The sequence below is a fragment of the Ailuropoda melanoleuca genome, chromosome 2 (genome assembly GCF_002007445.2).
Source record: "Ailuropoda melanoleuca isolate Jingjing chromosome 2, ASM200744v2, whole genome shotgun sequence".
Lineage (NCBI taxonomy): Eukaryota > Metazoa > Chordata > Mammalia > Carnivora > Ursidae > Ailuropoda > Ailuropoda melanoleuca.
The window spans coordinates 28,099,126-28,122,026 of NC_048219.1; the positions used below are offsets into that span (position 1 = coordinate 28,099,126).

The window sequence follows — 22,901 nt, forward strand, 5'->3', positions numbered from 1 at the left end:
GGACTGCCGGCGGGACGCGGCGCGGCGCTGGGGCGCAGCAGGTACCCGGCGCGGGCAGCCGCGGGTGGGCCGGGGGGTCGGGGCCGAGCCTGGGCGGAGGACTCGGACTTCCCCGCCGGGTCCGGACGGCTCCCGCAGCCACCCGGGCGGGGCCGCCGCACTCGCCGCGTAGGTAGGAGCGGTGTGCAGAGTGCTCGGCCGAGAGCTCCACCTCGGGCGTGCGACCCCTCCACGATCGCGACCTGCGCAGGGGCCTTTTCTCACCCCTATCCAGAGGCTGGTCCCGGCCCCCGGGCCCCCCCCCCGAGCTGCGCACATCTGGAAAGAATCTGAGGGCGGATGGGAGGGGGTAGTGGAAGGACGCGGGCGGGCGACAGGGAATGTGGGGGCAGGTGGAACTGGGGAGGGGCGTGGACCCCTGGACTTAGAGCCCAGACGCGCGTCTTCCTACGTCAGCTCACCCCAGCTAGCTCACCCTTCAACCTGGTTACAGACAGAGAAACTGAGGCCTAGAGGGGGGCCGAGGTATGCTTCCGGAAGGCGCGGACAGGTGTGGCGGAGCCGGCGCGACCACTGCTCGGACCCGCTCGCGGCTCGGCTCCCCAGTCCCGCTCCGCGCACTCGCCGAGCCAGAGCTCTCAGCTGGCACCTGGTGTCCGTCTGTCTGTCTACGCGGCTGCCTCCCCGCGGGGACAGCTGGACTGGGGGGGGGGCGCGGAGCGAGAGAAGCGAGGTCGGCGCCCTCCCTCTAAAGCGGCGCAAGTCCAAGGTTGTTGCTCCTTGAGCCGCCAGGCTGGGGCGGGGGCTTTAGGATACCTGATAAGCCGTCAGGTGGAAGAGGAGGTGGCGGCAGCGAGCTCCGGGCAGCCGCTGGGTCTCCGGGTGCGAGGCAGCTGCAGCCGGAACTCAAGAAGAGGGGCAGGCGCCGCACGAGGGTGCGAGCGGCTCTGACCGTCCCTGGTCCCCAGGGCACAGAGGGATGCGCTCCTGGCACTTGGAGTGCATCACGGATCTGTTGAGGCCCCCGCAACCTGAGTGGCTGCTCTTGGACTTCGGGCCGGCGGGGGAAGGTGAAGCTGTGGTCTAGCGGCTCCAGGAGGCACCACTGCTATGAACCGCGAGAGCCCCTGGGTCGTCATGTCCCCTTTTAGGGCCCGCGGCCCAGTTTACTCGAGCCTCGAGTGCTTGTTAAGAAATGTTAGATTCACATGACTGTTTTCACGAAATTGTGGGAACATACTTTGTTCTTTCTATCTGAATCTTAGGGAAAGGGTGACTAATGGTGGCACCTTTAGGCCTGTCAGTGGTGCATAAGACCTCTGACCATGACCTGTCTGGTACCCTTGATGGCTCCCTATCACCAGCTCCTTAGCATAGTGGCTGACACCCTTGGAGGCTTGGACCTCCAGCCCTAATCTCATCCCCTGCCTCATTCTGTTTGCCCTTCTTTAAAGGCACTGCTCTCTTCCCCATTCTCACACCGTGCCTTTGCTCATGCCCTTCCCTGTCTGGAGTACTTTTCCTTCCTTTGTCCCCCTGGAGAGCTCCTACTCAGCCTTCGAGAGCAGTTGAAAGCTCTGGGCAGGAGTCAGAAGACACAAATTCTAATTCTGGCCTTAACTTCAACATACTAATCTGTAAACTGAGGGGGTCAGACCAGATAATGTTGCAAATCTTTCCCAACTCTGCCTTTCACAAATCCATTTCTTCATTCAGCAAACATTTCCTGAGCACCTGCTCCATGCCTGGGGAGTCAGGAAGGGCTTCGCTGAATCGGGCTGGGTGCAGTGGGCCAGGGGTGCTGTGGGAGCGCTGTCCAGTCAGGGGGAAGCAGCAGCTGCCCAGAGCAGGGGCATTTGGATAGCAGTTTGCTGGGGGTGGGCAGCAATGGGCGCCTTTGTGCTTGAGTTTCCTATCTGCAGAGTAGGAAAACTACTTTTTAGTTTGGGGATTTCTGTTAGAGATGGTAAGATGCAGCTGTCTGGGGCTCAGCACAAAGTGGGTGATTAGTGAATTTTTACTGTATTCGAGTGGAGAAGGAAGGTGCTGCTAGGGGCGAAGGATCTGTGTCCTGATTTGGGTCTCCCTTCCCTTTCCTTCTTCTGTTCTTGCCTTAATTCCCCACTTAAGCCCTTCTGGGCCTTGAGGTTTGGTTCCCCAGGGGTGGTAGGTGGGGTGAGAGGCAGCAGGTCCCAGGGACTTCCCCAGTAACAGTAACCCCCGTGTGTGTCGCGCTTGCTCGATGCCAACATCAGATGGACATGTCATTTCATTTCATTTCATCGTCATTAGGGCTGCCCAGAGTAGTAAACAGAGGCTCAGGCAGTGAAGTGACTCCTCCAGACTCACACAGCAGTCAGGAGTGGAACCCATGTCCTTCCGTGGCTAAAGCGCTCCCCCTGAGAGAGAGCTCACTCACTGGCCATTTGCTGTCCCCGTGTGTGAATTGTTCCTGGCGGGGGGCTCCTTACTCAGGATGTATAGAGACCAGGGGCCTGCGCTCTGTTCTTCCACACACAGCTCCCAATGTGGCTGTGCACACAGAAGGGGCTTTAGGGGCTAATCTCACTCAACTCTTAGAACAACAATAACAACAAATTGAAACTCAGATGGGCCTTGATGTGCCCAAGGTCACACAGAAAACCAGGTGGCGGAGCTGAGACTGTCCAGGATCCCAAGGTCCGGAGGAGGAGATGGGACCTTCCAAGCCGGGTCTGTTCTTCCTCCCTCTCCTGTGAATCCGGCTCCTCCTCTCCATCCCAGCACCTCTCTCTGCCCAGACCAGGCTTACTACCCCTCGCCTGTACCATTGCACGGCCTCGGAGAGCTCCCCCCTGGTGCGTCCATAAAGCCACCTGTGCCACACTCCTGCTCTGCAGTGGTTCCTCATCTTTCCTAAGATCTTAAGATAAGGATCACTTTCCCTAACCTGGCTTCCAAGTCCCTTCGTGGTCTGACTGCCCACCTACATCACTCCCAGTGCCCAACACCCAGGAGACACTCTAGCGAGCCTTGTAGAGGTCACAGATGGGCTCTCTTGCACCTGGGCCTTTGTACCTGTTGACCTCCTTGCTTATGTCACCTTTCCCTTTTGCCCGATATTTGTCCTTCATGGCTAGATAAGCATCGCTTCTTCAGAGAAGCCTTCTTGACCCCCGTGGTTAGCTCTCCTCTGGCCCCCTATGGACTCTAGCATCCTTCCATCACGCCTCTGATGACACTGGCTTATACTACTCGGTGTACACCTAGTGTCTCTGCCAGCCCTGCCCAATAGAAGTAGAACGTGAGCCATAAATGCAAGTCACAGAGGTGATGTGAAGCCACATTAAAAACATAAAATGAAACAAGTAAAATTAATTTTAGTAATTTATTTAACTCAATTATTCAAAATATATAATCAATATAAAAATAAATATTTTATGAGATCATTAATATTAATGAGCTATTTTACATCCTTTTTTGTACTAATCTTTGGAATCCATGTACACTACATTTTACACTTACAGCACCTCTCAATTTAGACGAGCCACATTTAAAGTGCTCAGTAGCCACATGTGGCCACCATATTGGACAGGGCAGGTGTGAGCTTCTTAAGGGCAGGAGCCAAACTCGAGTGGTCTGTCTGGGTCCTTAGTGCCCAGCTGTGCTTGGCCCAAGGAAGGGCCCTAGGCTGGACTCAGCTTCACCACTTCCCAGCTGCGTCACATTGGCCAATCCCCTTGGGCTTCAGCTCCCTCATCTATAAAGTGATGGTGATAACATTTTTCATATGGTTCGTAATGTTAATATAAATTAAGTATTTTTACAGATACAGTGTATAGATCTTTACAGACACAAATTAAAGGGGAGGGAGGAAAACCAGCTGGTCCAGTGAGTGCACAGGATATGTGGGAAGGATCCTTCTCCCTGGTCTCCTGCCCTGATTGATTTGGGGTTTGGGCCTGTGCCCACACTCCCCCTTCCAGGGCCCTGGTCTGGGGTCACACAGACAGGGAGGGGGCCTCCAGTCTAATGCAGGTGGCTCCAGGGGCTGCAGCCTGCTGAGCTAGTTGGGGGGTGGCGGGGGGAGGGTTATAATGTGCATGGGGTGATGGTCTATAGACAGGTTGAGGGTTGATGGCCCATTTGGTCAGGGGATGGGGCAGCAGGGGTGTGGGAGGGTGGGCATAGGGCCGGGCTGCAGCAAGTTACTGCGGCCAGCTGATCCCTGGGGCCCAGGAGCTGTGTGTGTGCGCCAGGCTCCCTGGTTTTCTGCCAGGCCAGTGACTGGGGCCGGACTCTGCTTGGGCCTCCTAGACCTATGTGGTGTCTAACCAGCCTGGATGCTGCCCCTCTCCTCTGTCCTCACATCTTTCTCTCTGGGGCCTCAGAGGGCTCACCCAGTCTGGGGTGGAGGGTGGGGCAGGAGCTATTGTACTGGGCTCTGCTGCCCCCTCCAGACTGAGGGCAGGGAAATTTGCCACCTCACTTGCCGGCACAGGGCTGAGGACAGACAGGACCTCACCTTGGAGAGCTGGCTGAGCCAGCGAGTGAGACAAAGCGGTGTCTGGAACACCACAATGGCCACAGGGCAGCCAGAATTTGTAGAAGGCTGGAGCCTGCAAAGCTGGAGGTGGGCTGGGGCTGGACTGCAAACACAAGCAGGATTTGGACAAGAGAGGGGAGGAAGCAGGGGGTTCTGGAGTGCGCAGTGCCCACCGATGTTAGTGGTGGGAAGAGCTAACATTTATTGAGCACTTACAGTGTACAGTGTGTGCCTCTCCCCGACTCTCACGGTCTCGCCATGAGGGCAGCTGTGGTAACCTCCACAGACAGGTGAGGAAGCCGAGGTTTAGTGGGTGACAAAACTGAGAGCCAGAGCTGACTGCGCCCCCAGCTGTTGGCCTGCAGCGCCCACCTTCCTAACCAGACATCGGCGGTGGTGGCACGCTCCCAGTTTCCCCAGGCCTAGCATCTCAGACCTTCCTAACTGTTGTGTGGACTGTGGTCCCCAGCCTAGTGGCAGGGCGAGGGCCTCAGACGGAGGAGTGCACCCCCCCACCAGACCAAGCGCTTGCCGTGGACCTGCATTTGTGACTGCTGTAGCAGTGACGGCCACCCCTCATAACCCCTCATCACCGAGGAGGTGCCAGGTGCTTCCCACCTGTTACCGCGCTGGCTCCTCGGCTCCTCGCAGACGCTGCGGTTTGGGATGTATCGTCTGCATTGTAAGATGGGGAAACAGGCTCAGGGAGGTCAGAGCTGCTAAATGCTGGAGGGGGACTCAAACTGGGTCCGTGGGACTCTAGAGTCCGTGCACCTAAGCTGTGGCCTCTCACAACTCAGTGTTCCCCAGAGATGTTTGCTAAGTGAGTTTCTGTAAAGAGAGCTCCAGGGACCAGCCCAGAGCCGAGCTAGGCCCCTGTACTGCCTAGAAGATGGGACCCCTGCATCTTCCTCATGGCCTGAGGCCATTCCCAGACCCCCACCCCTGCTGCCCTAGGGGACCGTGCTGGGGAGGGGTCTCTTGCAGGCAGCAGCAGTCATGTGAGCACAGCAGGCTCTGATGAGGCCAGCTGAGGGTGTAAACATCAGGAAGAAGGACTTGGTAGGTCCTGGGGAATGGCAGCAGCTCCATTCAACTGAGGCCTGCTCTGTGCCAGGCCTCGGGCCTCGCGCTGGGCCTCCACCCAGACCCTGAGAGTGGCTCATTGCCCTCTATGGGAGAAAGACACCTTCACGTATTCACAGCCCAACCCAACTCATGCCCGCCCTAGGGAACACAGTAGGGGAGAGCCCCGGGGGCAGCTCAGGGTCTTGGCCAGGAGATACAACACTGACTTTGGTTCTTAGAGAAGTTGCTGACTGCACAAGAGAGGGGGAGGGCATTCCAGGCAGAAGGCACAACATGTGCAAAGGCCTGGAGAGAGGATCTGCTAGGTAGACCTGTATACCTGGGGTGGGGGTATTGGAAGAGAGACGGGGTCAAGTCCAGACCATCCTGGAATGGCAAGCTGAAGAGCTGGGATGCACCCTCCTGGTGCTGGCCCACCACGGCCCTGTGGCTCTGGAGGAAGTACAGAGCCTCCCGTCCTGCCCGTGCCAGGGCAGCCAAGCCCTGCAAGTCACAGTTCGTCCCGGGCTCAGCTTCCCTGTCTGTGAAGTGGGGGTACAGATTCCTTGGGGCCAGGCCTGGTGAGGGTTGCTGACCTGCCACCAGGGGGTAGCCCTGATGATGGGGAGGGGGGTGGGGAAGGGAGGGTGGCAGTCAGCAGATCAGATCCGAGCCCAGGACCCCCGAGTAGGCTCTGTCTTGTGCCCAGGAGGGCCCCCTTGTGACTTCTGTGGGCCCTCGCCCGTGGCTGCTGTACCCGGCGGCGGAGCCTGACGCGAGCTCTCCCGCAGGTACGATGGCCCGGAGCAGGGCGCTGCTGCTCCTCTTGCTGCTGCCGCCGCAGCTGCAGCTGGGGCCGGCGGGCGCCACGAGGTCGCCTGGGTTCGGCCGAGGTGGCACCCGCGGCCTGAGCCCCGACGAGAATGAATTTGTGGAAGAGGGGCCGGTGTTGGTGCTGAGCCCCGAGGAGCCAGGGCCTGGCCCGGTCACCATCAACTGCCCCCGAGACTGTGCCTGCTCCCAGGAAGGCGTTGTGGACTGCGGTGGCATCGACCTGCGGGAGTTCCCCGGGGACCTGCCTGAGCACACCAACCACCTGTCCCTGCAGGTGACGCGGGCATCGCAATGACGGTCATGGGGGCTGCCCCCTTGCCTTGCGGCTCCTGTCCCCAGGCCCCCTGCCCGCGGCCCCCAGCCCCCGGCTCCCTGACCCCAGACACAGGGTGCTAGGGCACTCCCCGCTCTGACGCCTAGTCACAGAGTACCGTGCTATCACAACGGCATTGCTTTGCTTGGAGGGGTGCGGGCTGAGACCCCGAAGCAGAGTCAGACCCTGTGAGCAACGGACACAGATCCGCCTGGCAGCTGACCCTCTGAATGGACAGGATGCCCCAGACACCATTATAGGCCAGGAAAATAAGAGAAAGTAGACCCTGAGAGAGCACTTTGGGGGCTCAGAGGCTAGAAGACTCTCTCGGGCTGGAGTATAGGCTAGATTTTGAGAAGTGAGACACAGTGCTCCAGATGGGACTCCGGGAGTGCTCGTGCACCCATGACCAGTTCTGTGTGGCCCAGGAGCCCTGGGGCAGTGGCAGGGGCTGTTGTACCCATTCCCAGAGGTCAAGCCCAGTGAAGGAAAGGGACCTGCCCATGGTCACCCAAGCTGATGGGTCCAGGTTAATGGTGGAGGGAGCCCAGGGCCAGGGTAGCCTGTAAGGGAAAGGGACAAGTTAAGGCAATACTCATTGTTGGTTCAGTCACTCGTTTATTCATAAAATGTCTCCTGGGTACCTCTGGTGCTACGTCAAGTGCTGGGCATGGAGGGAGGACTCGGACGTCTGTGGGGGAGGCAGAGATCTAAACAGGTGAAGATAACAGATGGAGACAGAGGACTCGTGCAGTGGGGCCCAGCGCAGCTCCTAATCCAGCCCCCAGTCCAATTCAGGAAGGCTTCTGGAGGAGGTTTTTCCCCCTCAAGAAAGGGAACCAAAAGTAGTTTCTGGCTTGGGGTGGGGAGAATGGGCCGGGGATGCCTGTCACCAAGTAGGAACATGAAGGGAGCAGGTCTGCAGGGGAGATGCACTCCAAGTTTGAACTGTCTATAGATGCCCATGTATGGGCTCCTAGAAGGTGGGACCTGCATGTCTGTTGTGGTCAGTGCTGGGCCTCCCATGCTCAGACCCAGGCCTGGCCCCACCCCAGGTCTGTCTGCAAGGGAGGTACCCAACAGTGGGACTGGCTCCTGGGACTGGGGGTGGGGGTGAGCCTCTACTGAGGCAGGAACCCTGGGCCTCTAGTGTGGCCTCCTTACTGCCTTTGTCCCCCACTCCCAGAACAACCAGCTGGAGAAGATCTACCCCCGGGAGCTCTCCAGGTTGCATCGGCTGGAAACTCTGAACCTCCAGAACAACCGCCTGACTTCCCGAGGTGAGTGACCCCCCAGAGCCCGGGCCGGGGCACCAGGTGGGGATGGGTGCCCATGGCAAGAGATCCACCCCGCAGTCCCTGGGATATGGAAAACAACAGGGCTGGGCTGGCAGCAGGGCCCCACGGGCAAGGGGCTCCCTGTGGTTGCCTGAGAGCCCCCCTCGCCCCCCCCGCCCCCGCCCCTGGTGTGCCTGAGAGCTGGGGGTCGGGTCAGGGGACAGGCTTCAGAGATGCTTCGATTCCCAGGGTCTTTGGCAGAGACTCGTAGATTCACAGAAGGCCTTTAGAATCAAAGAGCGGTAAAATCCTCCCGTTGTAAAAGGTTATTTTTTTTTCTGGTATGAAAATAATCTATGATTATAACAGAAAATTTGGAAATGTAGAGAATGTAATGGAAAAGAAAAAAAACCCACTCATAATTCTGCCACGTGGTGTTCATCAGTATTGATGTTTTGGTACATTTCTTTCCACTTTTTAAAAAAACAGCTTTATTGAGGGGCGCCTGGGTAGCGCAGTCGTTAAGAGTCTGCCTTTGGCTCAGGGCGTGATCCCGGCGTTCTGGGATTGAGTCCCACATCAGGCTCCTGCGCTGGAAGCCTGCTTCTTCCTCTCCCACTCACCTGCTGTGTACCCTCTCTCGCTGGCTGTCTCTCTGTCACATAAATAAAATCTTTTAAAAAAAAAACCAAAAAACAAAACAGCTTTATTGAGGTATAACTTATATACTGTAAGGTTTACACAATGTAAAAGTACAATTGGATGTGTTTTGGGAAGATTATACAGTTGTACAACCATCACCATAGTCTAATCTAGTCTTTTTTTTTTTTTTTTAATCCATAGCTGAGTTTATAGGATAGATAGAACCACTGTAGCTGCTTTGTCCCACCAAGCAGTAAGCACAGCAGCACCTGTCATGGTGCCGAACACTCTGGGTGGCCGTCATTTTACCCCGAGGCAGCAGGGTATTCCCCGGAGGGCCACGCACAGTTTATGTAACTGTTCCCTCTCCTTAGATACTTGGGTGAGTCCCAGCATCTGAGGGGCTGGGAGCCCGGAACTGAGTGTCAGAGGCCGGCCTAAGGACTGGAGAAGGGCCAGTTTGGCTGTGCTCCCAGCAACAGCCGAGTCCTGACACATCTGCCAGCTGGGGTATCAGGAGGGTCTCTGACCCCCTCGGGCCGCGCCTGAGGGGAGCACTCCCTCCTGGTGGGGAAGGGTGGGGCTGGGTCCTCTGCCCTTGACCTGATGAAGACCCATTCCCATGGGGATGGCCCCGAGCAGGGGAAGGATCGGTCATTTCTGAGCTCTCTCCACCTGCTCCTCTGGGCCGGCTCCCCTGTGAGCAAGCGGAAAGAAAGGCGGGCTGGGTAGGCCTGCCGGGACTGGTAGGGAAGGGATCAGAATCCGACCCGTCTCAAGAGGGCGGCCCTCCCCAGTCCCAGCAAGTGGGGTGGGCATTGCGGGGGCTGGTGGTGGCGCGCTCCCCTGTAGCACCTCCTTCGTCCAGGGCTCTGACAGATGCCTGTCCTTTGAAGGGCTGCCGGAGGAGGCATTTGAGCATCTGACCAACCTCAATTACCTGTACTTGGCCAATAACAAGGTAAAGGGCCCCCTGGTGTCTGGGGCTGATCTCAGGGGACTTTCACCGGGCCCTTCTCTAGGGTGGCAGCTAGGTCCCCATTGCTGCTCAGACGTGGCCCTGGCAGGACCCCACACTTGAATGCAGGGCATCAGAGTGGCCAGCTAATGAAAACAGAGGCCCAGACCTTACAGAAGTGTAGGCGGTGCCAGCTCGTCCCCACTAGCGAGGGGGTACTTGGAGCGCTTCCTGGAGGAGGTAGCGTTTGAGCAGGGCCATGAAGGATAACAGGATTTCAGGCGGGAGCTCTAGGGGAGGCACTGCTAAAGAGACAGCATGGGAAGGGGCACAGAGGCACTCAACTTCAAAATAGCTGGTGTGTCCCAGGGCTCTGGCTGGGCCCCTTCTCTCTGAGCTCTCTCGAGGTGACCCATCCCCTCCCCGGGCTTTAGCACCCATCTGCATCATGGCCATGTCCAGTGGCTGTCCCCAGCCCTCTCTACTCCTCCCACTCGAGACTCAACTCTGAGTCTGAGCCACAAATCCAGGGTGCTTTGCTCACCCATGTCCAGTCCCACTGCAAGCCCTTGGCTCCCCTCTGGCCCTGGGCCACCAGCCTGCATCTGGACGGCCCTGCCTCTTCATTCGCTGCTCCTCCTCAGAGCAGCCAGAGGGACCTTTAAAAATCACGCCTGCTTCCACCCCTCCACCCCCCTTCCCCAGCTCAGACACTCCCGAGGCTTCACTTTCCACCCAGAATGAAAGCCACACTTCTCCCTGTGGCTTGTGGTCAGAGGGCCTGTGTGTGGACCTCACAACTCCTGTTCCCACTCCCTCCCTCCCTCTATACCAGCCCCCAAACCTGGCAGCCCCCCAGCAGGACCTGCACTCACTGCCCCTGCCCCCACGGGTGCTCTCCCCTCAGATGGCATTAGTGGTGCCTTCATGCCTTAACTGTCCCCTGTTTCCTGATCATTCAACCCAGTTGTTCTGTCTTCAGTCTGTTTTAACTTGTTACCACTCTCAGATACTTTTGTTCCTTGTTCCCTGTCTTCTCCACTAAGATGCAAGCTTTGGGGGGTGGGGGTGGGGGCATCTCTCTGTTTTGTTCCCTAGGACATGTTCAGCACCTGAAGCCAGGCCTACAATGTTGCACACTAAGGGCCTACTGTTGAATGAATGAAGGCTAGACACTGGGCGGGGTGGGGCGTGTCTGGGGAAGTGTGAGTACTCACAGTGGCTGTGGGGAGGGGCTGTGCTGGGGAGCGACGAGGAGAGAGACCAGGAGGATGGGCAGGGCAGGGCACAGGCCTAGAGGGCTTATGAATGTTCAGGGCTGTGGAGAGCCATGGAGGTTCTGTTTTTGTGTTATCAGGGGAGTGGGATGGGTTTCCGGTTGAGAAAGATGGCTCTGGTTGCAAGGAGGTGACAAATTGGAGGGGCCCAGATGGCAGCAGGACCCAGAGTCCGCCTCTGCCCTCCATTGGTCTTTCTGCCCCAACTCTTCCCTTTCCAGCTGACCTTGGCACCCCGATTTCTGCCAAACACCCTGATCAGTGTGGACTTTGCTGCCAATTATCTCACCAAGATCTACGGGCTCACCTTCGGCCAGAAGCCAAACTTGAGGTGAGAAGTCAGACAGGGGCTTTGGGCTCCGGCTGGGGAAGAGGGAGGGGCTGAGGCAGACACTCCCAGCCCTGAGCAAGGCGGAGAAACGCCCCCCCCCACAGGCCCTGGAAGAGGGGCATGCTGGGCAGTGCAGGCAGGATGCCGCTGGCTCAGCGCTGTGGTGGGGGTGCCCAGGGGCTGCAGGATCTGAAGGCTGAGAGGAGTCCGGCCAGGACGCAAGGACAGAAAGTGATGTCTGCAGAATCTGGGGAGCTGGGTGGGGGTTTTTCCCAGCCCGTGGGGGAAGGAAGCATCTTCCAACAGGCAGAGCTGGCCCTCACTGAAAGCTGCTTTGGGAGGAGTGAGGCCTCCTAGCAGAGGTGTGTGAGCAGGGCAGGGTGGTGCTGGGGGGTACTGACAACCCCCGGTGCTGCTTCTGTCACTGAATCTGTCACCTCACTCGATTCTCGCCATCCCCCGAAGGAGCCAGGGTCACTGTACGTGGTCCCATCCCATCGATGAAAAGGCTGAGGCCCAAGAGAGGTCACACAGCAAGAATGAGTTACATCTTTTGTATTTAGAATATCGTCTATGTTTAAATATCTTCCGTTTCTCTTATTTCTGGTCTTTGCTCCCTCTAGTATGCTAGCTGCATGACGGCAGGGTCTTGTTGGTTGTGTCCACTGCTTATATCTTCAGAGTCCAGAACAGTCCTGGCACATAGGGACACTCACTGTATATTTGCTGAATGAATGAGAGGTCACCTCCTCTGAGCCAGGCCCCGTACTGAACACTTGAGACAACGAGGTGGCAGGGATAGTCCCCATCTGCAGGAAGTCCCACAGAACTCAGAGCCAGCTGCGTGGGGCTGCCAGGCAGGGATCCGGGGCTGCCACAGTCAGGGAGGGACTGAGAACCTTGAAGGGTATGGAGGAGCACAGACGGGGCGGGTGGGGGGGCGGAATTCTGTTTCTGCCACTGACATGTGGGGTAGTCTCCGGGGGGTCCTCAGTCTCCTTGGCTGTGTAGGGGGGACTGGATTAGGTGGCGTCCGAGGTTTTTCAAATGGGAAGAGAATACCCTGGGCCCAGGCCCAACCTGAGCAAGGTTTGAAGGCTCATCAGGTGAGCTGGGGTGGGGGCGGGCAGGTGAGGACCCGTGCCTCATCCCCCAGGTCTGTGTACCTTCACAACAACAAGCTGGCGGATGCCGGGCTGCCGGACAACATGTTCAATGGCTCCAGCAACGTCGAGATCCTCATTCTGTCCAGCAACTTCCTGCGCCATGTGCCCAAGCACCTGCCGCCTGCCCTCTATAAGCTGCACCTCAAGGTGGGAGGGAGAGCGTGGGGAGGGGCAGCAAAAGAGCAGGGACCTGCAGTGGGGGAAGAGCCCACGTCCACTTAGGCCCAGTGGTGAGGCTGTGGGGCCTTGGGCACAGGCCAGAGGGCACAGTGTCCACTGTGGAGAACGAGGCAGAAGCCCAGGTACCCGGCGGCCCACAGCACATGCGGAGTGCTCCAGGCCCGGGCCTCCTCCCACGGCTCCCCAGCCCCCTCTCCACATCTCGTTCCAAGGCCCTGCCCTCACCCCTGGCTGTCCCTCATGCTCCCCTCCCGGCCATCCCACCCCTCAGAACAACAAGCTGGAGAAGATCCCACCAGGTGCCTTCAGTGAGCTGAGCAACCTGCGTGAGCTTTACCTGCAGAACAACTACCTGACTGACGAGGGCCTGGACAACGAAACCTTCTGGTGAGCCCCGCCTGGGCCCTCCGTGCGAGCACGGTTCCCGGGAAGCTGCTCGCTGGGCCCACGCAGCCAGGGCCTCTCACACGCACCCCTCGCCCACCTGTCCCTGGCCAGCTTCTTGGAGAAGGAACTTTGGGGCTTGTGCCTCTGCTGACGTTTCTGTCCCAAGAACGAGCGATATGTATAAATAAGGCCAGCCAAAATTCCAGTGAGGCATCGTCAGAGGCCCGCTTCTGGGTACAAAGTTGAAACTGGAGTGTACTTGATGAATTGTCACTTTCTAGGCCCAGGGTGGCTACAAAAGGCCTTAAACAGTTGGTCTTCAAAGAAGCCCCATTGTGTCAGGAAGCACGCTAGATTCTTCCTACACCAGTAGAGCGTTGAATCAATCCAAGGAGAGGCTGGAGAGGACTGGGGTCCCCTCGTGGGTCAGCCAGTGGCGGAGCTGGGATGAATTAGACGCAGTGCCCTTGCCGTCTCCCTCGGGAGTAATGGTGGCCACAAGCACCACGTAGGCCTCTGCCAACCGTCCTCGTTCCCTCCCGCCGCAGGAAGCTCTCCAGCCTGGAGTACCTGGATCTGTCCAGCAACAACCTGTCGCGGGTCCCGGCAGGGCTGCCGCGCAGCCTGGTGCTGCTGCACCTGGAGAAGAACGCCATCCGGAGCGTGGACGCGGACGTGCTCACGCCCATCCGCAGCCTCGAGTACCTGCTGCTGCACAGCAACCAGCTGCACGCGCGTGGCATCCACCCTCGGGCCTTCCAGGGCTTGAAGCGGCTGCACACGGTGCACCTGTACAACAACGCACTGGAGCGCGTGCCCAGCGGCCTGCCCCGCCGCGTGCGCACGCTCATGATCCTGCACAACCAGATCACCGGCATCGGCCGCGACGACTTCGCCACCACCTACTTCCTGGAGGAGCTCAACCTCAGCTACAACCGCATCACCAGCCCGCAGGTGCACCGCGATGCCTTCCGCAAGCTGCGCCTGCTGCGCTCGCTGGACCTGTCCGGGAACCGGCTGCACACCTTGCCCCCTGGGCTGCCGCGCAACGTGCATGTGCTGAAGGTCAAGCGCAACGAGCTGGCCGCCCTGGCGCGCGGGGCGCTGGCCGGCATGGCCCAGCTGCGTGAGCTCTACCTCACCGGGAACCGGCTGCGCAGCAGGGCCCTGGGCCCCCGGGCCTGGGCCGACCTCGCCCATCTGCAGGTAAGGGGGAGGGGAAAGGGGCTGGGCCCGCGTGAGATGCTGCTGCTGTGGCTCAGCTGAGGGGTGGGGAGGAGGACTTGGCTGTGGGTGGGGGGCAGCTAGACCAAGGACACAGTAGGAATGGCTGGCATGCCAGGTGCAGCAGTGAGCGGCTGGTATGGCCAGGCTGAACGCAGCACCTGCAGGGACAGGCTTGAAGAGGGCTGTGGGGACAAGGGGAGGTCATGGCTGCAGGTAGGGGCGCAGGGTCCAGCAGGGGGGGGTGGTGTGTAAAGTCAGTTCAGGGGGCATTGGAGAGTCAAGCTCACCCATCTGAAGGCTCAGGAGCAGGTGGCTGGGAAAGGCTGGGCTTGGAGGAGGGGAGGGCGGCAAGGCCTGGGAGGCAGGCTGACCTCCGGGGTGCAGGGTGCGGAGGGCAGGGAAGGCTACCTGAGGCATGCTGGGGCTGCTGAGTGGGTGTGGCTGCTGTGGCCACAGTCAGAGTCAGGCGGGGTATCTTGCTGTAAGTGAAAGCTTCCACTCAGTGAGGGCCCAGAGGGAACTTGAGTAGAGGAATCTGGGAGGCAGGGCCTAGGTGCTGCAAGGTCAGGAAGTGCCCCCACTCTGCTGCTCTATGGGGACCCTCCCTTCCCCAGATGCCCCCCCCCCAACTTGCTCCTCCCTCTCTCTCAGGGCTCTACTCAACTGTCACCTACTTGGGAGGTCTTCCTTCACCAGCTATCCCCCTCCCCTGCTTTGTTCCTATTTGTCATCCCTTCTAGGCCTCAGGTCATGTGACTGCTTGTTTGCAGCTTGCTCTTCTGCTAGAATGAGGGGCAGGCACTTCAGTCTCTTGTGTTCACTGCTGGCCCTGGGGACCTCCATGTGGTAGGCTTACAGTACCTGTATTTTGGGGGAGCCGTCAGGAAGAGGATATCTGAGGGGAGTGCAGGGGAGAGCCCACAGAGTGGGGGCAGGCTGGTGGGGCTCAGCCCTGAGGGCGGCTCAGGGTGGGAGCAGGCGGTAGGCAGGCAGCTGGCCCGGCGGGAGCAGCTAGCTGGGGTCTGCCTGGGCCAGGCCCTCGTGGGTTGTCCTCAGGAGCCCAGATCCCATCGTCCTCTCCTCCACGCCTGCTCCTCCTCTGCATTTTCTAAGTCGCTGAAGGGGTGCCCACGGGAGACCTGGATGCAGCCCCTGACACCCACTTTCACACCACCTGCCCCCCAACACCCACTGTTACTGAACTCTGCCAATTCTACCTGTTCCCACTTTTTCCCATCCCTACTGCCCATACTCCAAGCCAAGACACCCCCATTTCTCACCTGGACCCCAGCTCCATAGGAGCTCTCCACTCCTACATCCCATGTGCAATTGGTGGGTATCTTGAAAAACATGCACTCACCTTCCACTCCTGCTCAGAACCCTTCCATGGCTCCCCATTGCTCTTAGAACCCAGAGCAGAATCCTTGCCACAGTTCTGAGGGCTGGCCCACCTCTGCTCCCAGCGGAGCTCCTTAGTCTCCCAGGCACCTGGGTGTCACTCATCCTGGCCCCACCGCTGAAGCACAGCTCCCTGGTAACGCCTGCTCACTCAGTCCACAGCCTGTCCCAGGCCTCCCCATGTGCAGACACAGTTGCTTTAGAACTCCTGGCAGGGAGTAAGACAGAGGGAGGGTCACTACCCTCCTAGAGCCTGTAATATACCTAGGACTTAAGCCAGGTGTCACCTCGTTCAGAAAGCCCTTGATGATGGGCAGGTGTGGCCTGAGTGAAGTCAGTCAGGGATGAGGTGTCTGGTGGGGGGGGTTCTTCCTACAAGCACCTGCCCCCCCCCACCGGTACTCCCCTGACCCAAGGCTGGGTCATGCCACTCCGCTGGGTTCCCTCCACACAGCCCAGTTCTACCAGCTGTTGTCAGATTTTGTGTCCACCCCCCGCCCCCCGCAAACCCTAACCTCCAATGGCAGAGGCAGCATCTCATCGGATTCCATATCCCCAGCACCTGTGGGCACTGAAGATGCTTAGAATGAATGAGGAGGCACCAGAGCTGTGTGGAGGGAACACAGTGGGGAGCAGGCAGCCCTGCTGGGTGGGGAAGGTGACAGGGAGGCTCCCCAAGGTGTGTAATACTTGTTTTCTGGTTGAATCTTGAATCTCGATTCATGGTCCCCAGTTTCCTGACCCCGAACCCGAGCCTGTCGGGGTGAGGAAGGGAGAGTAGAGGTGATGGAATGCACCTGTGCCTGCACAGGTGTGTGTCACAGCGAGCGTGTGCAGATGGCCTGAGGGGAAGCAGGGAGCTGGGCCCATGCACGTCCAGGTCTCCTGCCTACTGCATGTTTGCTCCTCCCTGGGAAAACCACCCCATTTCCCTGGCCACCTGCTTCCTGCACTGTAGGCATGCGGTGACTCCGAGACTGACCAGCCTAGGACTGGCTGCCATGCCAGGGTCACTGTGGACCTTGAACCCTTGCTCCTGGCCCCTGCCCACAAGGCCTCTGAAGTCCATGAATGAGCAGCCCCACCCACAGGGACCCCCACCCCCAGGGACCCCCACCCCTACCCTCATCTGGGACTAGTGTGGGAATATTCAAAGACTGGAGGACCCCTGGCCTCTGCCCTTCTGGGGTCTTCAGTCTGATGGGGGTGACAGGCGTGCTAAGGAGGAGGGACGGTGCCACCCAGATATCTTGGCTGTGAATTCACGTGGCAAGGCCGAAGGAGCCAGGTAGGACGTAGTTAGAACAAGGGTTTGGGTTCCAGCTTCATACAGGCCGCGTGGCCTCGGACAGATCCCTTAACCTCTCTGAGCCCCTGTTTCCCCTCCTGGAAAATGGGGATAGTTCTAGATCCCACCTACCAGGGTTATCATAAGATTTATATAGGCCAGGGTTGGGTGGGATCTTCGCGCGCTGTTAAGTGCTCTGACTCCCTGGTCACTCACATAGCTGCTGGACATCGCTGGGAACCAGCTCACAGAGATCCCTGGGGGGCTCCCCGAGTCACTCGAGTACCTGTACCTGCAGAGCAACAAGATTAGTGCCGTGCCCGCCGACGCCTTTGACTCCGCGCCCAACCTCAAAGGGATCTTTCTCAGGTAGGAAGGCCCCTGGCGCTGCACAGTCCCCCGCGTCCACCGCCGGGTCGGCCTGGCTCTAGCAGGATAGCTGAGGTGTACAGGAACGGCTTGCGGGTCGGGGTGGGTGTTGGAAGCCTGGCTTCACTGCCGGCTGGCTGTGTGACCCTGGGTACATCCCAGAACCCCCTCAGCCTCTGTTTCCTCGGCTCTCAAGGGTGGGGACCATCCTGGCCAGGCCTGGTGAGGTTTGTAGGTTTGTAAAAGGGCTTCAGAGACTTTAACAAGCCGTGCACATGGGCATTATTGATGTTACTGTGCAGGAAGGGGTACCGGAGGGCACGGGCGACTGCTGTGCCCAGGGCTGGCCAGGATTGAGCCTGGGCCTCAGATCCAGGACAGCAGATGGCAGATGTTCAGGTCCTCGCTGAGCTGTGGGGGTTTAGAATGATTTTTTTTTTCCTAAGGGAGAGAGGGAAAGAGGGAGGAAGGGGGGAGTGGGGAAGAGGGAGAGGGAGAGAGAGAATCTTAAGCACGCACAGCGTGGAGCCAGAGATGGGGCTCGATCTCGTGACCTTGAAATCATGACCCGAGCCAAAATCAAGAGTTGGATGCTTAACCAACTGAGCCACCCAGGAGCCCCTAGAATGATTCTAATGGGGGAGCCAGCTCCCCAGGAAATGAGGAGCTTTGGTACAGAGGAGTCAGGGTGGTTCTTCCCAACATCCTACCTAACCACCCCCTCGACTCAGAGAGAAGGGGCAGATTCGAGAAGACAGAATGCGCACCTCCAGGAGATTGATGGCCCAGCAGGCCCCAGGCTAGGCTGGGGTAGAGTGTGACCTATGCCTTGGCTCCTGTGGGGGACTAATGCCCAAAGAGTTTAGGGGGCCTGATATCAGAGTCCAGCCTCTGACTCCCCTCCGCCCGAGTGCGTCCCTGGCCCAGCTTGACCCTGGCCTTGCCTGTGGGCCACTCCACACCAGGCTCCAGGGTAACCCTAGGCTGGCAACCCTGGAGCCCCAGGCCTTGGGGTTAATCCCAGAGGGAGGTAATCCCAGGCAGAGAGGAGGCGCCCACCTCTGCCACTCCCAAATCTTGGAGCATTTGCAGATGGGGGCCTGCCCCTTGCAGTAGAAGATGAGTGGCCCGGGGTCCGCCGCTGCCCCCCCTCAAGCTGTAGCCACACTGAACTGCTGGGACTTTTCATGATGTATCTTGCTTCTCAGCACTGCTCCCCTCCCTGCCCCGCACCCCTTCTGTGCTCCTGTTTCCCTGCTGGGGTGGGTGGGGGTGGAGACTCTGAGGGTCAGGCCTCTGGCACTGACCACGCATGGCGGCCGCACAGGTTTAACAAGCTGGCTGTGGGCTCCGTGGTGGAAAGTGCCTTCCGGAGGCTGAAGAACCTGCAGGTCTTGGACATAGAAGGCAACTTTGAGTTTGGTGACGTTTCCAAGGACCGGGGCCGGTTAGAGGCGGAAGAGGATGAGGAAGATGAGGAGGACAACGATGAAGAGGATGAGGAAAGGCGATAGTGACAGGGTGAACCGGATGTGACATAGGTAGGTGGTCTGTGTGGGGCGCACTGACCTCTCCCCACCTGTGTCCTGTCCTTGACTCCAGTATGGGCCCCGGGTGAGGGGCTGGCAGGCTTGTGGGAGGCCGGCACAGGCCAGGGGACTCTCCCGGGCAATGAGCGCCCTGACGGGACATGCGCAGGGGCTGGGTCGGCGGAAGCAGGGAATGGATGCGGGGGCCCACGGGGAGGCTACTGCTGTAAGCCAAGCCGCAGGTGATGGGGGAGGCAGTGAGGAGGCAGAGAAGCAGATGGCCTGAAGGGGGTTGGGGAGGGATAAGCAGACTCCAGAGGCCAGAGTCGTCCTGGTCCTGCTGGGCATGAGGTGAGGGAGAAGACAAGCCTCCAGACTAGCTTGGGATCCCAGGCGATGATAGTACTGGGGCAGCAGATCTGTTAGGCGGTAGGAATGTTGAGTTAGATAGGCCCCGGGGGTGCTCGGGCAGCTGCCCAGGGGTGGGCCAAGTATGTGGGTCTGGGGCTGGAGAGTGAGGTTTGGGCTGAAGATGGGGGTCCAGCCGTCATTAGCCTGGAAATAGTCATGAGGCCACAGGAGGCTTGGGGAGCTTGGCCACCTGCAAGGGAGGCTGCAGAAGGGGCTGGAGGGAAGCAGCAGGGGAAGGAGGTAGGAAAACCCCAGGCAGCCAGAGGGAGATTATGCGCATGTGCAAAACAAACACCCCACATATGCACACGGTGCACCAACACACATGGACCCATGCTCACACATGTCTAAACGTGCATACACTCGCACAGAGCACACACCTGCAGGACGCGTAGTGCACACAGACACACGTGCACGTGCTCCACGGAACATTCGCAGGTGCAGAGCGCGTACCTGCGTGCACACACGGAGGACGCGTGCGTGTGACTACACATTGCGTCCCCATGCACAAGGCCCTTTTAGAGACAGCAGCTGAGTCAGTGCTGCTGAAAGGCAGGTGGAGGGAATCCTATCAAGGACCCACCAGATTTGTCCACAAGGAGCTCAGCTGTGACCTTGTGGGGGAGTGACCTCAAGGGCAGTGGGGGTGGAGAAAGGAGCTGGCAAGGAGAGGACCCATGGAGCGTACACACCTCTATCAAGAAGTTTGGCAGTGAAGAGATGAGAGGGTGGGAGGGGAAGGGGGTGCAAAGTTTCAGGTGGGGCTCCTTTTACCTTGTGCCCTTCTCAGAAACAGAGCCGGTTGAAGTGTTGATGGGGAGGGGCTGGCCTGGATGGGGGGTTAAAGATGTGAAAGGAGAGCAGGGCAAAGCTAGCTCCGTGGTGATAGTGGGAGTGACTGGCTTTGGCAGGAGGGTCAGTGCTTCCACGGGGGTGGGAGGGACAGAGGACCAAGTGGCTGCAGTCCCACACAGGTTAGTGGCTTGGCGGCTGGACACGAAGTCACATCAGCCCGATGCCTTCAGCCTTTCGTTTTCTCCGTGCGGCAGGAGGTGCTGGCTGACCGGGGTGGGTGTGGAGAAGATGGGCCATTGGATCCATCCATGGCGGGGGTTTTGGCCAGGTGTGTGGGACAGAAGGGTAAGGAACAAGGATGTTGAGGGTATTGGCAAGAGAATGGCTGCAGTCCTGGACCCCGGGGGTCAGTCTGGGAAGGGAAGGAGGTATAGACAAGAGGGTGGGTGGGCAGGGCCTCTGGAGAGAGATGTTTGAGAGTGAGCACTGTGTAGTGAGTCACCGGGAGGAGAGGTGTGGTCAGACTGAGCTGAGCTGGGGGGTCATGGGGTCAGGCTGTGGCCATGGGAAGGGGCCCCTGGGCCACTGTTAGGACACTGACTTAAAGTAAGGGCTTGGGTCAGAGGGGAGACTGCAGGGTGGTGGTAAGGACCCCATGGGTGGATGCAGAGGGAGGTGGGGCTGACAGAAGGATGCACATGGGGTCGTTATCCTACCTTGGAGAACAGGCCCCGAGGCCATGCTTGGGAGTCCCCTTCCTCTGCTGCAGGGGCCCAGGGGGATGAAGGTGGAGACCTCCTCTCTAGGCATTGTCGTCAGGCAGAGCCAGGGGTCAGGGATGGGGGTGAACAGCTGTTCAGTGAGGATGCTATGGCCCTTCTGAGGGGGCTATGGAGTCCTGGGATGGGAGAGAATCTGCCCCATCTGGAGGATATTGGCCTCAGGCAGGTCTGTTGGGCGGGGGATCCTGGGAGTGGCCAAAGGGGCCCCTAGGCCCTCTCATCATATCAGACCTGGCCACATCAGCGAGAACACCTCCCAGTGGGTGGCCTGCTGGCTCTGGGCCCCCAGGGGCAACTCCCCCTCCCACCTGCAGTGGCCTGGCCCTCCCAGAGTCCCCTCAGGGGGGCCCCCTAGCTCAAGCCCACCTCCCCAAAGCTGGCAGGTCTGCCCCTGACCCTTCCACGTTTCTGCAGGATAACGGACCGCCGGACCCCTTTCTGCAGCACGTACCTGTGCCTGGTGAGCCCTGGTCTGCCATGCTCACAGACGCACCCAGGGCCGCCCCCACCAGCCCCCGCTGCCCGCCGCCACCACACAGGCTGAGCACAGTCGCCCTGCCCCGTCTGTTCCCACAGCGTCCCTCAGCCACACATGGGCAGACACCACGGCGCGCCCACACACTGCCGTCTGCACGGCACCCACAGAGCAGTTCCACTCCCCACCCAGGCCCTCCAGCGCCGTCATGCCCCCGGATTCATGCAGACTCAGGGAAGGGTCTGACCCTGCCCTGGCACCCACGGGTGCCTGCTCCCTTCACCACGGACCCATGTGTACTCTCTCTCTCTCTCTCACTCACACACACACACACACACACACACACACACACACACACACGAGTCACATGCAAACGGCCCTCTGTGGCCTCTGCCACTGACACATCTTGCCCCAGCCAGAACTGGCCAAAACAGCTTGCCATCTGCTCAGCCGTCTGTCCGTCCATCCCCTGGAGAAGACAGAGTTATCTTGGTGCTCTCTGTGGCCAGGGGCCCGCCACCCTCGAACTCCCAGAAGCTGACCGTTGTTCCTCTTCCTCTCATTGGGACTGCTGCCCTGGCCTGCCTGCCCTGACCCCCCCTGCTGGGGGTCACTCCCTGCATGCCCTGGCCGGCCACAGGCGCATCTTTGATGGAAATCCCATTGAGGCCCAAAGGGAAGCTTCCTGAGGCAGCTGGGGCCTGGGGCAGGAGTGCGGTGGAGGGGCAGGGCCCCAGCAAAGAGGGAGGAAGGGCCCAGCTGCCCTGGTGACATACCTTTTTTATTCTTTGGGCCTGGGGGGGGTTCTGGGTGTCTTTGGACTTGGAATTCTTTTTAAGAAAAAAATGATAAACCCTCAAAGCTGATTTTTCTTGTTACAGAAAAACTAATATAAAAGCATTACCCTTTTCTGGCAGCCTGTGGCCGTGTCTGTGTGTGCTTCCTGCCAGGTGCTGGGCCGGTGCCTGGCTGGGGGTGGGCAGGACACCAGCACCTCAGGGCCTGTCCAGACCGGCAGGAGTCAGCGCCGAGTTCAGTTGTTGGGCCCACAAGTCATCTCACAGGCAGAGGCCCAGGGGTGTGGGGTTTAGTCATAGGTAAGGAGGCCCGGAGGCATGTGCGGCCCATCTGCTGGGTGGGGGTCGGCAGGTCCGGCCAGGACCCCCACAAGGGGCTTGTGAGCTTACTCTGCACTTCCAGAGGCTGAGCATCTGAACAAAGGACCTCCTGGCTTTGGGCTGCTCAGGCTTACCCGGAGGACCGCCTGTGCACTGAGCGGGCATCACTGAGCGGGTGTCCCCAGGACGGCTGGGGTGGAAAGGGCCTGGAGGCAGGCCCAAGAGCTAGAGCAGAGTCTCCTTGGGGGCCCAGGCCTTTGCAGGCCTGCCCGGGGAAGAAGTGACAGACATGCCTAGTGCTCCCACCACCCCCAGCAGGGCCAGAGCTGGAACTGGGAGGGGCAGCACCCGGCTCAGAACAAAGAAGGAACTCTGACGAGCAGAGCCGCCCCACAGTGGATGGGACACCCAGGAAGCAGTGCCTTCCTGCTCCTGGAGGTGTGTAAGCACGCTCCTGATGAGCCCAGTAAAGATCAGATTCCTGCCTTGGGGTGGGCCAGGCTCCATTGGTCAAAGGGCCTTAGAGATGTAACAGGGGGGAGGGATGTTTA

General features: G+C 59.3%; 1 protein-coding gene across 1 annotated transcript; it reads left to right on the top strand.

Moving 5' to 3' along the window:
* Positions 1-6: 6 nt before the first annotated feature.
* Positions 7-22,148, top strand: PODN (podocan). The gene is made up of 11 exons (XM_034652874.1): positions 7-41; positions 6,385-6,701; positions 7,927-8,020; positions 9,556-9,620; positions 11,116-11,225; positions 12,382-12,538; positions 12,843-12,958; positions 13,507-14,164; positions 17,092-17,240; positions 18,568-18,781; positions 21,172-22,148. The coding sequence occupies exons 2-10, from the start codon at positions 6,390-6,392 to the stop codon at positions 18,752-18,754; spliced, it is 1,848 nt and encodes a 615-aa protein (XP_034508765.1). The 5' UTR covers positions 7-41; positions 6,385-6,389; the 3' UTR covers positions 18,755-18,781; positions 21,172-22,148.
* Positions 22,149-22,901: the final 753 nt, after the last annotated feature.

What these genes read in the sequence shown, in the direction of transcription:
- PODN (XM_034652874.1), top strand. Translation starts at nt 6,390, where the DNA reads ATGGCCCGGAGCAGGGCGCTGCTGCTCCTCTTGCTGCTGCCGCCGCAG. An exon ending in CAACCGCCTGACTTCCCGAG is followed by an intron (nt 8,021 to 9,555) that starts GTGAGTGACCCC and finishes TGTCCTTTGAAG; the next exon opens with GGCTGCCGGAGGAGGCATTT. An exon ending in CTCAAAGGGATCTTTCTCAG is followed by an intron (nt 17,241 to 18,567) that starts GTAGGAAGGCCC and finishes GCGGCCGCACAG; the next exon opens with GTTTAACAAGCTGGCTGTGG.